Raw genomic sequence first — 14,420 nt, forward strand, 5'->3', positions numbered from 1 at the left:
CAGATTTTGTTACTGGTATGAATCTTCCCAGGGGGCCAGCCCACCCAGAGACAAAGGTGCTTCTGTGGCCCAGAGTCTCAAAGAAGACAGCAGGAAGGGACTAGGTAGGGAAAGCAATGGCCTCCTCCTCCTTGAGTTTGGACTTGATGGGGTCCCTTGGCAGCATCAGCTCCTGGATCATGGCATATGCGGGACACTGTGGGTGGAAGTAGTTTTTCTGAAAGAGAAAAAGCACCCTGTGGCAAAGTAGGTTAGGGAGTTGTAGACTTCAAGAAAGGTTAGTGATTTAGGCCACCAATCCTACAAAAAGACAAATGGAGGCCGGGCACTGGTGGCTCATGCCTGTAATCCTAGCTACTCTGGAGGCTGAGATCTGAGGATCTGAGCCTGGGCAGGAAAGTATGTGAGACTCTATCTCCAACTAACCACCTAAACAGTGGGAAGTGGTGCTGTGGCTCAAGTGATAGAGCCCTAGCCTTGAGCAAAAAGTCAGACAGCTGGGCACAGGCTCATGCCTGTAATCCTAGCTACTCAGGAGGCTGATATCTGAGGATCACGGTTCAAAGGCTGTGAGACTCTTCTCTCCAATTAACCATCAGAAACCCGGAAGTGGTGCTGTGGCTCAAAGTGGTAGAGCACTAGTCTTGAGCTGAAGAGCTGAGGGACAGCGCCCAGGCCCAGAGTTGAAGCCCCATGAACGACCTCCCCCCAACCCCCCCCCAAAAAAAAGAGGTAGTATAACTGCCTAATAAGTGCTAGTTCTAACCCAGGGACCAACACATACACACACTCAAAGCAGGGGTGTGGGGTGGGTGGAGTGACTACATATCATCCTTAGAAATGGAAAATAGCAGCTACCTACTGGAGTGGCACAAGAGAGAGAAGGACTTACCGCTAGAGACAGCCATAACAACCCCATTGGGCCCTTGGACGAAGAAGTCTTCTGTTTGGAGAACTGTACCTGGTACCGAACTACAGTGAGGAAGCCTTCCAGCCCCACCTCTGTGATACGATTTCCTGATGGACAGCACAAAGGAGGTTGTTTCAGGTACTACACTCAGCAGCCTGGCTTTTACAGGTCACCCAGAGTTGACAGCCCAGGCCTCCTTTCCCTAACAGCTCCTACACCCCACTCCCTCCAGTTCCCCTTCTCCTTGTCTGACTTGACCCTTTTCATGCCTCTCTCATGAATTACTATGCTCAGCCCACCTTCCTGATCCTGCACTTCCCTAGCCCCATGCAAGAGGCCTCTGACAACACAATGCCCAACTATGGAAGGACCAGGTATGGACCCTCTGGGCAGGATGAGGAGCAGGGAAGATTGTCAAACTTACGAAGGAGGTTGAGGTGCAAAAGGACTTTGTTCCCAGGCATGAAAACCTTCCCGTCTCTGTGTTCCACAGGCTCCAGGAGAGGGTTGACCATCTCAGTAGTTTCAGCAACCAGCTGCTAAAATACAATACAAAATAATATACAACATATGAATAAAATACAATATACAATACAAAAAGTAAAATACAATAATTACTGCAGCAACAGATAGGGGAACTGGCCAACAGGCCAGTCATTCATTCAACATACGTGTTTTGGCTGATGGCTATAGTCCAGGCTCTGTCCTGAGTGCTAGGGATACAAAATAAATAAGTCCATACCCTCAAGAAGCTGCTCAGTGTGAGAGAGTCAAGAGAGTGAAAGAAGAATGCATGTAGATGGCTCCTTGACAGGTAAGCTGAGTGTATGGGAGCACAAGAGAGACACCTACACCAGGCCAGGGCCAAGAGGCAGCCAAGTGTGTGGACATTTCCAAGGGAAGAAAAAGTATTGCAGGCAAAGAACATGGGAGGTGCACCAGCTCTGGAGGCATGAAGCAGCATGGGTACAGGGGGTTTTTTTTGGTGGTTTTGTTGTCCTTTTTGTTTTGTTTGCAGTCCTGGGACTTGAACTCTGGGCCTGGGCACTGCCCCTGAGCTTTCTTGATCTAGACTAGCACTCTACCACTTAAGCCACAGCACCACTGAGTAGTTTATTGGAAACAAGGATCTCACAAAATTTCCTCCCGGGGCTGGCTTCAAACCATGATCCTCAGATCTCAGCCTCCTATGTAGCTATGCTTACAGGCATGAACCACTGGTGCCTGGTGGACATAAGATTTTTCTTTTTTTTTTTTTTTTTTTTTTGGGGGGTGGGGGGGTTCGGTCATGGGGCCTGAATTCTGGGCCTGGGTGCTGTCCCTGAGCTCTTCAGCTCAAGGCTAGCGCTCTACCACTTGAGCCACAGTGCACTTCGGGCTTTTTTCTTTTTTGCTTATATGGTGCTGAGGAATCGAACCCAGGGTCTCAGGCATGCAAGGCAAGCGCTCTACCACTGAGCCACCTTCCCAGCCCGACATAAGATTTTTCTGAGTATTTCCTAACACTAAGGTTTTTCTGAGTATTTCCTAACACCTGACAATGAGAAGGAACTGTAGTGAGATGACAGTTAAAGCAAAATGGAAAACTCTGACAGTCCCAATGAGAAACAGCAGCTTTCCCAAGACAGGAAATGACTATAAAATGGGAATTAAAAAGAAATCCTACTTCCTCCAAGCTTGTCTTGGGTACCAGGTATGACATAAAAAGGAGGCCCTTCCTGCCTAGCTGTTGTGTGGTAGGGTTGAGACCAAATCTAAGGATAAAGACTCTTGAGCAGTTGACAGGATGATGGGCTGAGAAGTGGGAGCTAGAAAGTTGGTGACCCAGGAAGATGTATAAAGCAAGAAGCACATTGGTTCAGGAAAAGAGGGAGGATCCAGCGGCAAAGGAGAAGGTTAAGGAAGAGCCTTGCATGAGACATGGTGCGCCAATGCGAGGATTTAAAAGTGCCTTGGGGAACTGCTAAGAGGGGCAGAAACAAGCTTTGCCATGCAGTTGTACAGGTACAAATGATGGGGACAGTAATCAGGACACAGCCTCTACTGTGCAGCCCATCCAGCATGGGGATTACGCTAGAGAAGGAAAGGAGGTGGGCCCTGCTCAAGCCAGAGAGGAAGGTCCAGTGAACTGCACAGTTATTCCCGGTCATGGAGGGGTTTGGGACGTGGCAGGTTAAGAGTGGAGGAGAGTTGGAAAAGGAACAGCTGCTATTAAAAGGCAGGCTAGAGACTGTGTTCTCAGAGGGAGGTGCGCTTGGGAGGTCTGGAGTTTGTTCTGTTCCTCTTGTAGCTCACCTCCGACTCCATAAAGATGCTGCGTTTCTCTTTTCCCCCAGTCTTGATGGTTTTTCCTTTAGTTAGCTTCTGCTCAGGGATGGTCACCTCTGGGGCCAGAAGAGGAACCAGAATGCACAGTGAAGAGCTCAGATGCCACTCAGGCTCCCCCAGAGAGAATGGTCAGGCAGATAGGCGTGCTGAACTCCAAGAGCTTTGGGTTTGGGTACAATACAAACAGCTGCAAAAGACACCCTCCCCCCACCCCCAGCTAGGTAAGTGGATTCTTTTTCTGAGGACAGAGCCACAGGGATCCAGTTCCTAGAAATGAGCTGTGGAAGGCAGTGGATCACAGTGTCTGGACCTAGCAAGGCTTTCCACATCATCTAACTATAAGAAAGAAATGGGACCCAGAGACATGGACAAGATCAGCTCTTGGCTGTGAACAGCCTCCTAGGGCTGTTCCTTCTTCCACATGGGGGAGGTACCCAGAAAGGTATCCACACTTACTCCCCTTGGCTGACTTTGCCAAGTCTTCTTTCTTAGCAGTTCCTTGTGTGGGTGATTGCCCGGACCCTGACTTCTCATCTTTCTTGACCACTTCCTGTGGAGGATAGGAGAAGAGAGTTAAAAAGTCCTGCCTCCCAGAAGGATAGGTATAGGAAGGCTCTAACCTGAGAAGGCCTTTCAAAGACCATTTGACCCCCCCCCCTTCTACCCACTCTGTACACCACAGAAGCTCCTCCCAGTCCATCCACTGCCAGGCTTTCTCATTCCACACACCTACCCCCGCCTTCTCCTTTTTCTTGCCCAGGCCCTTAGGCGTTTTCGCTGCCTGTGTCTTCTCTGACTTGTCCACCAGTGCAACATTGCTGATACCCGACATCTGAGGCTTCTCGCGGGAGTCCCCATGTCTAGAGGAGGAGGGCTGTGCTCACAGACAGGAGAGGGTGGAGGAAACTGTTAAAGCCCTTTATCAGTCAGGAGATGGAGAGAAGCCTATGCCTGGGTAGCAGCTGGGTTGGCAGCACCCATCTCCCTATCTAAATGCCTACTCTGTGGAAGAGCTGTTGGCAAGAAATAGAAGTATAAAGGAAAGCCCTGAGTGGCTCGCTCTCCTATTGAAGGAAACTACAACTAGTTTCATTATATTTGTTGCGATGCTGGGGATTAAAAATGCCCTGCAAGCACTCTACCACTGAGCTAGAGGGGGTGGGGGTGGGGGGTGGCAGAGACAGACAGAGACAGAGCGCAAGCATGTGCACATGAGCAAGCACACTAGTACTGGGGCTCGAATTCAGGACCTCACCTCTAAACAGGCTCACAGCAGGTACTCTACCACCTGAGCTACACCTCAAAGTACAGCTTTTTTTTTTTTTCTGGTTAACTGGCAGTAAGACTCGCAAGATTTGTCTGCCTGGACTGGCTTCAAATGTTGATCCTCACATCTCAGTCTCCCAAAGTAGCTAGGGTTGTCGGCGTGAGCCACTGGAACCTAGCTGAGCCCTTGGTTTCTTTGGAGACGTCTCACCTTGTTGCCCAGACTGACCTCCAAGTTTTGAACCTCCTACTTCTGCCACCTGGGATTACAGTGTGTGTCGGTTTGTCACCAGCCGGGGTGGCTCTGCAAACTGGAGCGCCCCCCACACACACACCCCCAGCAGGGGCTTGGGGAACGTTAGGTAAAAGTGTACAGAAGTCAGTCGGACAGGGGTGGGCAGGGAGATTGGAGGTCCCGCGAGGCCGGCATGCCGAAAAGCAGTGGACCTGAACAGCAGGCTCTATCTCGGCTGTCCTGGGACCAGGTTGCGGCTCACCGATCGCGACCGCTCCTGCGATCCTTTCTCCAGCAGGAGGCGCCGGCGCTCCACCACCTCTGTGTGCGTGAGCTCAAAGGGACGCAGGACCTGGGGCGTGGCCGGCATCCGACCATCAGACGCCCGGAGGCCGGTGGGGGGCACACAGGCGGCTCCCCGGCCCCATCCGGCCAGCACACTCACCTCCGCGAGCTTCAGGGCGCCCTTGTCCTGAATGCGGTTGTGCGCCAGGGACAGCCAGAGCAGCGAGCGGTTCAGCCTCAGGCCCTGCGCCCAGGAGGAGGACGGGCGCGTGAGCGCGCGGAGGCCCGGCCCTGTGCCCGGATCCCCTGCCCAGCCCCTCCCCGGCGGGCTCGGCCCGCACGGTACACGCACGTCCGCAATGTAACCCGCGCCCTCGTCACCGATGTGGTTGAAGCCCAGGTTCAGCGACACCAGGGTACGGTTGCAGCTGTGCAGCGTGGACAGCGCCTGGCCCAGGAGCTGCGCCCCGTGGTCGTCGATGTTGTTGTTTCGCAGAGACAAATGCATGATCCTGGAACAGCGGGAGAAGGGGGTGGGGGAGAGTCAATCACGGAAGAACAGAACTACTGGACATTCACGGAAAGCAGGGATACCAGGGGACATGAACGAGGCAGCCCAGTCTGAAGGGGAGACAGAATAGGAGGACCCCTGGGGAAAGGCTAAAGGAACTACAAATGGCTTGGAAGAGAGCCACAGGCCCAAAGAAGGGGAAACAAGCGCAATGAGTCTTACGTGCTGTCTGCTGCCATGAGCTTGTGATAGGGTTGCTCCGGAATTGGGTTCCCCTCCAGAGACACCTTCCTGAGGGTGGGAAGGAAGCTGAGAACTAGGTACCACTGAGGTCAGGCAAGGGAGGGTTTGGAGGAGGAAGTGTGGCAGGCAACAGAATCAAAAGTTCACAAGTGAGACGACATGAACAGGCCACCTCCCAAAGCTGACCTGTAGTGAGCTGATTCCCTACCAACAAGACACAGTTCCTGTGTAATCCTTTCCCTTGCACGTGGCTCCATCCAGTGACTCACTTCTTACCAACAGCATAGGGTAATGTGATGAGAGGACTGCGACTCCACACCTGTAATCCTAGCTACCCAGGAGGCTGAGATATGAGGATGGTGCCAGCCTGGGCAGGAAAGCCTCTAAGACTCTTTCCCAATTAACCAATAAAAAGCTGGAAGTGGAGCAATGGCTCAAATGGTAAGAGTACAAGCGTTGAGCAGAAAAGCTCAAGGACAATGCCAACGCCCTGAGTTCAAACCCGCAGGACCTGCACACACACACACACACACACACACACACACACACACAGACTTGGCTTTTATCTTTTCCTATCATGAAGACCACAGCCTATGAAGAGGTGCAAACCTGGAAGCAGGTTCTCAGTCCTCTGTCATCTTAAGATGACCACAGTCCCAACCAAGAGCTTTACTGCAACCTCCAGACAGATCCTGAGACAGATCATCATTCCAGGTTACAACAAGAAGTGAACCAATGGTTCAGAAATTTCTCAAACTAAATCTTTTCTCCCACGATGTATACGTTTTTGGTCAGCCTTCCAGGAAAGGTGAGGCTGCCTTTCTTTCACATAAAAATTCATTTTAAATTATCTTCATGCTGGTAAAAACTATTCTAACAAATTCATATCGTTCTTTTTCTATGAGCTACGTGGTTTCTAGTTCTCACAATGCAATGGAATGTGTTGTGTGGTATTCTACACAAGGAGTGCTGGCTACTCTGCCAAAGAAGACAGTCTCTACCCTTGGAGAGTGTCTATTCCATCCAACAAGTCCTATCTGCCAAGTAAGATCAAGGATGCTGAAGGAGCAGACAGCAGACAGGTGGGAGCTTGTGGACCATGCTTGTAATCCTAACTACTCAGGAGGCTGACATCTGAGAATCCAGGTTTGAAGCTAACCTGGCCAGAAACATCTGTGAAAGTCTTATCTTCACTTAACCACCAAAAAGTTGAAAGTGGAGCTGAGGCTCAATTGGTAGAACACTAGGCTTATGTGAAAAAGCTAAGGTCCAGCACTCAGGTCCTGAGTGCTAGTAATGGCATGGAAGAAAAGGCAGACAGCTCCTTTGGGGTCCTTTAGACTCCAAACTACAGCTGTTGTTAGCTACCTCACATCTGGTTCTTGCTCCCTGAGTCTAAGGCTCAGATCAGCACCACCTCCTCCAGGCAGCCTTCTAGGTCTTCCTGACCCAAACCTACAAAGTGAGTGAGTGCTCTCTTTGCCCCCATGTTCCCTTCCTCAGCTTCCACAGTGTGGGGACCCTACCCTGCAATATTTATTCCTAGGTTCTAATCTCCCCCTCTGCAAATTCCTGCTGAAATGGTGTCTTACCAGCTCCTGTAATGGACTAAGGGAGATGACCTCCAAGGAGAGAGTAATTGGTGGCAGACTGATAGAGAAGAGAGGTGATGGGGTTCATCACCTCTCTTCTCTATCAGTCTGCCACCAATTACTCCTGAGCCAACAGGATGGATGTTGTATAGATTGAAATGGGATGGCTTCTCGGGGTAGAAGCTACCTCATCCAGCAGACGCTGGCTGAACCATCAAACTCACCATTTCCCCTAACCACCCAGCCAGGTTGCCCAGGCCTCAGGGGCCACTTCCATCTGCTGACCTGAGTGTGGATGAACAGAGAGGTAGGATGGCGATGAAGGTGGCCAGGGTCTTATCAGTGAGACCCACCTTCCACAAGCTGGATTTGGAGGAAGCACAGAACAGCTGGAGGTCAGCTCCTAGAAATCCCATTCCACAGTTCTCCCAGCCAGGCCCCCTACCATTCTCCAACCCCCTCAATCTTCAGTGCCCCTTCCGCTCTCTCCCACGTAACCAGGAGCCCAAGCTTCCACACTGGCCTTCTACCCCTCCATCCGTGCTCTCTCACTAGATGGCCTGTAGCTGGCTGAGAGCAGGCAGGCATTTGGAGAAGATGCCCAGCATCCGGTCATCAACCTTCCAGCCTGCTAGGAGACAAAGAAGATGCCTCAGCTGCTACTAAGGGCTGGGGCAGCTGGGGAGGGACAGTGGCCCTCACCGCGAATGTAGATCTCCTTCACTAGCTTGTTGTCCTCCTGCTCCAGCTCTACCTGGATGGTGGGCCGAAAGAATACGTATTTGCTCTCCATGCTGTTGATGCTACAGGATGCCGACAGCCGCTGCTCATCTACAGGCAGGAGTGGAGTGAGAGAGGACAGAGATGGCCAGTTAGGCCCCGAACCCCCTCAGCCTGTGGGTTTGGAGGTCCCACAGGACTGGAGCACACAGTGGAGAGGAAAGCAGGAGATCCTCCTGTCCTCATCTGTGCTTTAGAAACATTCTGCCTCTAATGGTAGAGCACTAGCCTTGAGCTGAAGAGCTGAGGGACAGCGCCCAGGCCCAGAGTTCAGGCTCCACACTGGCACACACACACACACACACACACACACAGACAAAGAAAGAAACATTCTGCCCTACACACTCCTACCTTGCATCCTGGTCATTCATCCCTGCCCACCGTGCATGCAGGGGAGGTTAGGGGTGGAAAGTGGCCCTGCCAGACACCCAGAGTCTCCCCTGTCACTCACCTGGGTTAGGCTTTTCTGACAAAGAAGCCGATGGAACGAAGGCCTGGTGGGGACGGGGCCGGACGACAACTTTGGGGAACTCGGTATAGCCTGATCTGGTGCAGAGCTCGGCGAAGTCCGTCTCCAGGACCCCGGTGCACTGGTACTCCTCTGCGGCGCGCACGAGGGTGAGCGAGTGTCGTCCGCTGCCGCTAGGGGGCAGCAGAGCCCGAGACGCCCCCGTTCCCATGCCAACCCCCAGTCACCACAGCGCAGGGAAGAAACTGCTTTGCAAAAACGCTAGCCAGGCGCTGGTGGCTCATGCCTATAATCCCAGCTACTCAAGTGGCTGAGATCTGAGGGTCGAGGTTCAAAGCCAGCCTGGGCAGAAACTCTGTGAGACTCATCTCCAACTAACTACCAAAATGATAGGAGTAGAACTGTGGCTCAAGTGGTAGAATGCCAACCTTGGGCAAAAAAAAAAAAGAAAAAAACCTAAGAGACTATACCCAGGCCCTGAGCTTAAGGCCCAGTACCACCACAGAATAAAACAAGCTGTTTTAGAGACTTTAGAAGTCTGGAGGAAAGTGTTAGAACATTGCATAGCAAGGGGCCTGAGGCCCTGAGTTCAAAGCCTGGTACTACAAATAAGAGGTTGCTCCTCTGCTCTCCCTCACTCCTTTCTAACAGCCTCGACGCAAAGCTTCTTGAGAAACAAGCCATCACACTTCCACACCTTCTCCTCTCAGCCTCACATCTGAGCCCCACACCTGCTAGAGCACAATGACACCTATTAAAGCCACAGTGACCTCCACCTTGCTCTATCCAGGATCTCTATGCAGCTATCACTAGAATTCTCCCCTACCTTTCTTCCAAATCACTGGAGCTCCCCAGCCACAGAATTCTCTACAACCTGAGCCCTCAGCCCTCTACTTAGGGATCTCTGTCATGCCATGCCAGAACATTAGCAGCTCCCAAAGCCACGTCTCTCCTCACTTCAGTACTTCAGCTGCCCCGCTGACATCACCCCCTGGAGGCCTGAGATTCATGCTGCTCTTGCCAGTTTTCCCATCCCCACCCACCCAGCATCCAGGCCAGAAATGAGGAATTATTGTTTCTTACTCCCCACCCTATTCAATCTTTGACCAATTTGTCCACCTCCCAGGCTGCCTAACCTACTACCCCTATGCGCCCATATTTCACCACTATGAATGAACCCTGCCAGATCACATTTACTGTTAAAATAGTCATGTAGCTCATCTCCCTGCCCTCTCCTCACACCCCTTTCCATACAGTAAATATAATATCATTTCTCTTTTCTTCCCTGATGTGGCGGGGAGGGGTTGTGTACCAGGGCTTGAACTCAGGGCTTTGAGCTCTCACTCAGCTTTTTTTTGCTTATGGCTGTCTCTACCATGCCTCCACTTCAAGCTCTTTATTGGTTAATTGGAAATAAGAATCTCTTGGATTTATCTGCCCAGGCTGGCTCCAAATCTGGATCCTCAGATATCAGCCTCCTAAGTAGCTAGGGATTACAGTGTGCTCTGGGCACTTGCCTTCCATTTTCTTTTCTTAAGATAGGATGATTCTAGGTAGCCCAGACTGGCCTTGAACTTGAGATTCTCCTGTGAAGACTTCTGAGTGTTGGGATTACTGATATGTATTAGCACACCCTAGAATGCAGCACATTTTATTCTCTCTACTCTTCCTTCTGGATGATGGTTTTTCTTCAACTATCATACTACCCCTACTCCCATCCAATATTTTAAGGAAGATGGCACCTGGCAAAGGTAGACAATTGGTGTCTTTTCCCAAGTTATCTCCATTCCAGGGACAGCAATTTCCTGGTCCTCTCTGATGGCAAAGCTGTCAAGTTTGGATCAAGAAACCATCCCACAAATTCCCCCTTGATGGTTATTAACTACTTCTGGCTGGGGGTCTAACATTTGCAACAGAAAGAGCCCTTACTTAAATGAGGGAGGGGCGGGGGGGGGGAACCATACTAGAGTTTGAGTTCAGAGTGCAGGAGTGGTGGTTGGGCCCAGGCTGCACGGATGCTGGATCCCTCAACCCCGGCCTCCAAGCCCAGCCTACCAGGATTTTTGGACTCCTCCTCCCCTACTGGCTGCAGGACGGGCCCTGGCTTTTCCTTGGCGGCGCGCTCCCCCTTCTTGGTCGCCGATCCAGATGACTTCTGTGTCCCCGGACGTGGGGCCCGGGGTGAGGTCCCCAGCGTGCTCGGCTCGCTGGACATGCTGATGGCTCTGGGACCTTCGCGGGGTCAGCAAAGCCTGACAGCACCTTGTAGCTCACCCTGAAGATCAGGATCACCCTGGCTGCAGAGCAGGGGTGTCTCTTTTCCGTCTGGACCTACGGGTTTGACCAGCCTACAACAGCCAGGCCTACGCGTCCCTCTCCTAGACAACCGCGCCTGGGTGGGTGCGGGCCAGGGACAGAGGCAACCGCTGCGCTCGAGCGGAGCTGGCAGTGGCGCTGCAGGCTGCAGGGTCGGAACTCGTGGGCTAAAGGCAGGTGGGTGGAGCCAGCCGGACCAGAGGGGCGGGGCTAGAGAAGGAAGGGCGGGGCCAGAGTAATCCGAGACTGCAGGTAAACCCTGAAAAACCAGCACTGGCCGGGCGGGCGCTGATGGCCCACGTCTGTAATCCTATTCAGGAGGCTGAGATCTCAGGATCGAGGTTCAAAGCCAGCCCGAGAAAGTCCGTGAGACTCTTATCTTCAATTAAATACCAGAAAACCGGAAGTGGGGCTGTGGCTCGAAAAGGTAGAGCACTAGCCTTGAGCAAAAGAGCTTGTAATAACCAGCGGCGCCCCAATAATCAGCGTGGCCCCGTGGCCCGGCCCGCTGGAGGGGGCGGGCATCAAGGGGGGCGCCTCACCGCTCCGCGGACGGGCCAGCGGAAGGGGCGGGGCATAGGCTGAAGTCACCGCCCACGGAGTGTGCTGCCGGAGGGGCGTGCCCTGCCGCTGAAGGGGCGGGGCTGCCGCCGAAAGGAGGCGGGGCGCAGCCTCTATAGGCTGTTCAGAGTCCTGAGGAGAGTAGGGGAAAGACTGGGAGTTCTTCCAAATGGATCAAAGACCTCGGAGTCAAAGCAGACACTCTGAAAACATTACAGGATGGAATAGGAGAAACCCTAGGTCTCCTTGGCTCAGGCCGAAATTTTCTGAATAGAGACCCAGAAACACAACAAATCAAAGAAAGGTTGGACAAATGGGACTGCATGAAGCTTCAGAGCTTCTGCATGGCAAAGGACATAGCTAGCAAGATCAATAGAAAGCCCACAGATTGGGAGAACATCTTCACTAGCCATACAACAGAAAAGGGTCTCATATCTAAAATATACCTGGAACTCAAAAAATTAAATCCCCCAACAACAAATCTTCAAAGAAACAACTGCCCAATAAATAAGTGGGCTAAAGACTTAAAGAGAAACTTCACTGAAGAGGAAAGAATGAAGGCCAATAGACACATGAAGAAATGCTCAACCTCCCTAGCCATAAAAGAAATGCAAATCAAAACAACATTGAGATACCACCTCACCCCAGTTAGAATGGCTAAAATCAAGAACTCTGATAACAACAGATGCTGGAGGGAATGTGGACAGAAGGGAACCTTACTGCATTGTTGGTGGGCGTGTAAACTGACTCCACATAGAACTCCCCTATGACCCAGCAATCCCACTTTTGGGCATTTACCCAAATGTTCACAAACAAGACCACACTAAAGCTACCAGCATGACTATGTTTATTGCAGCCTTATTTACCATAGCTAAGATATGGAACCAACCCAGATGCCCTTCAGTAGATGAATGGATCAAGAAAATGGTATATGGGGCTGGGAAGGTGGCTCAGTGGTAGAGCACTTGCCTTGCATGCATGAGGCCCTGGGTTTGATTCCCCAGCACCACATAAGCAGAAAGAAAAAAAGCCCGAAGTGGCTCTGTGGCTCAAGTGGTAGAGCACTAGCCTTGAGCTGAAGAGTTGAGGGACAGTGCCCAGGCGCAGAGTTCAGGCCCCACGACTGGACCCAAAAAAAAAAAATGTGGTATATATACACAATGGAATTCTATCCCTCCATCAGAAAGAATGCCATTGCCCCATTTGTTAGGAAATGGAAAGATTTGGAAAAAATTATATTAAGTGAAGTAAGCCAGGCCCAAAGAAACCATAGGTCCCATGGTTTCCCTTATTTGCAATAACTAGTATATATCTGAGTCAAGCAGAAAAGGTCAGTTAAGTTGATGTTAGGGAAATGAACCCTAAGATATGTATTCAAATTTTTTTCTTTCATGTGATTGTTTCTAACACATTTATAAGATTCTTTGTTACTTTGTATGTCCCTCCCCCACAGTATAATCCCTGCTTTCACTGTATTTGATGTTGTTATAATTTGTGGAGGGGAAGGGAAAAAACAAATCGTTTAAATAGGGACACAGATGGACCCATTGCAACAATGAGATGTACAAGTCGTTATGTCGAAAACGAACTTTACAACTTTGGTAGGGGGGAGGGTGGGGGGGTTGGGGGGAGGAGGGAGGGGCTGGGGGGGGGGATGGGATGGGAAGGGGAAACAAAGGAGAAGGCTACAATGCTTGATAAGAAATGTACTCATTATCTTGCCCATGTAATTGTAACCCCTCTGTACAGTATCTTCACAATTAAAAAAAAAAAAAAGACTGGGAGTTCTGAGGAGAATAGCAGGGAGAGAGCAACGTCTGCCGTAGTAGAGCAGGGCAGGCCCGAGGAGGCCATTTGGGGCTTCTCAAGGAAGTCATTTGGGGCCTCCTCAAGAAGCCATTTGGGACCTTCCTCTAGTGAGGCCTGTGGAGAGGCACCTCCCGCAGCAGAGCAGGGCAGGCCGGGGGAGAGGGGAGAGGCCTGCAGAGAGGAGGAAGGAAAGAAAAGGAAAAGCCTTCCCCTTTGGAGCTTTGGAGCTTTGGATGTCTGAGGCTTGGAGGTTTGCAGACCGACTAATCAGGGTTTGCAGACCAACTAATAAAGGTCCGGGCTGCCCATTGGAGGCTTACTGGTTTGGTGGTTGAGGCTGCCCTTGGTTCTGGGTATGTAGCCCAGGACAAGGTAGTCGCAGGACCCCTTTCCGGTGTAAACAGTGTAAACGTTTTTTGTCATCTTTAACCGTGCCTCGATGGATTGTCTCACTCTTCTGACGTCATAAGTAGAGAGAGCGCCCAGGCCCCAAGATCAACCCCATCCTGACTGACAAAAGAAAAAAAAAAAGAAAACCAGGCCTGGCTGGGGTCTAGTGAGGGCCTAGACACCCTAAGACCTAAGTGGACCATAGTGGAGGGAAATGAGCAGTAACCTAGTAACCCCAAGAAGTGTGTGTGTGTGTGTGTGTGTGTGTGTGTGTGACAATGGGGGACAAAAAATTGGGGGTGTGGGTTAAGAATCCTGGCAGCCAGCCAGGCCTCATGGGTGTGATGCTGGGTTTCCTTTCTTGTTTGTTTGTTTATTCAGGACTTGAATTCAAGGCCTACATGCTGTCTCTGAGCTCTTTCGCACAAGGCTAGTGTTCTACCACTTTGAGACATAGTCTACTTCCAGTTTCTGAGGGTAAATTAGAGATAAGTCTGACAGACTTTCTTGCCTAGGATGGCTTTGAATCCATGATCCTCAGATCTCGGCTTCCTGAGCAGCTAGGATTACAGGCATGAGCCACCAGTGCCTGCCAATGCTGGATTTCTTAACTCCAACTGTTTAGCTTCCTGGCGGTCTGGAGACTGTCCACTGTTGAGTTGATGAGATCACATCCTTACAAACCTTGTTGGGGTGCTATTCTAAGCCCAGCTGAGCTCCTTTAG

General features: G+C 51.2%; 1 protein-coding gene across 1 annotated transcript; it reads right to left on the reverse strand.

Moving 5' to 3' along the window:
• Positions 1–100: 100 nt before the first annotated feature.
• Lrrc71 (leucine rich repeat containing 71) lies at positions 101–10,834 on the reverse strand. The gene is made up of 15 exons (XM_013030514.1): positions 10,675–10,834; positions 8,602–8,751; positions 8,073–8,201; positions 7,923–7,998; positions 7,656–7,733; positions 5,758–5,826; positions 5,377–5,536; positions 5,185–5,268; positions 5,002–5,091; positions 3,972–4,112; positions 3,695–3,788; positions 3,206–3,294; positions 1,335–1,449; positions 893–1,017; positions 101–217 (listed from the first exon to the last, which is right to left on the reverse strand). The coding sequence occupies exons 1-15, from the start codon at positions 10,832–10,834 to the stop codon at positions 101–103; spliced, it is 1,677 nt and encodes a 558-aa protein (XP_012885968.1).
• Between the last annotated feature and the right edge of the window lie 3,586 nt (positions 10,835–14,420).

This window comes from Dipodomys ordii, unplaced genomic scaffold (genome assembly GCF_000151885.1).
Source record: "Dipodomys ordii isolate 6190 unplaced genomic scaffold, Dord_2.0 Scaffold131, whole genome shotgun sequence".
In the NCBI taxonomy this organism is placed as follows: domain Eukaryota; kingdom Metazoa; phylum Chordata; class Mammalia; order Rodentia; family Heteromyidae; genus Dipodomys; species Dipodomys ordii.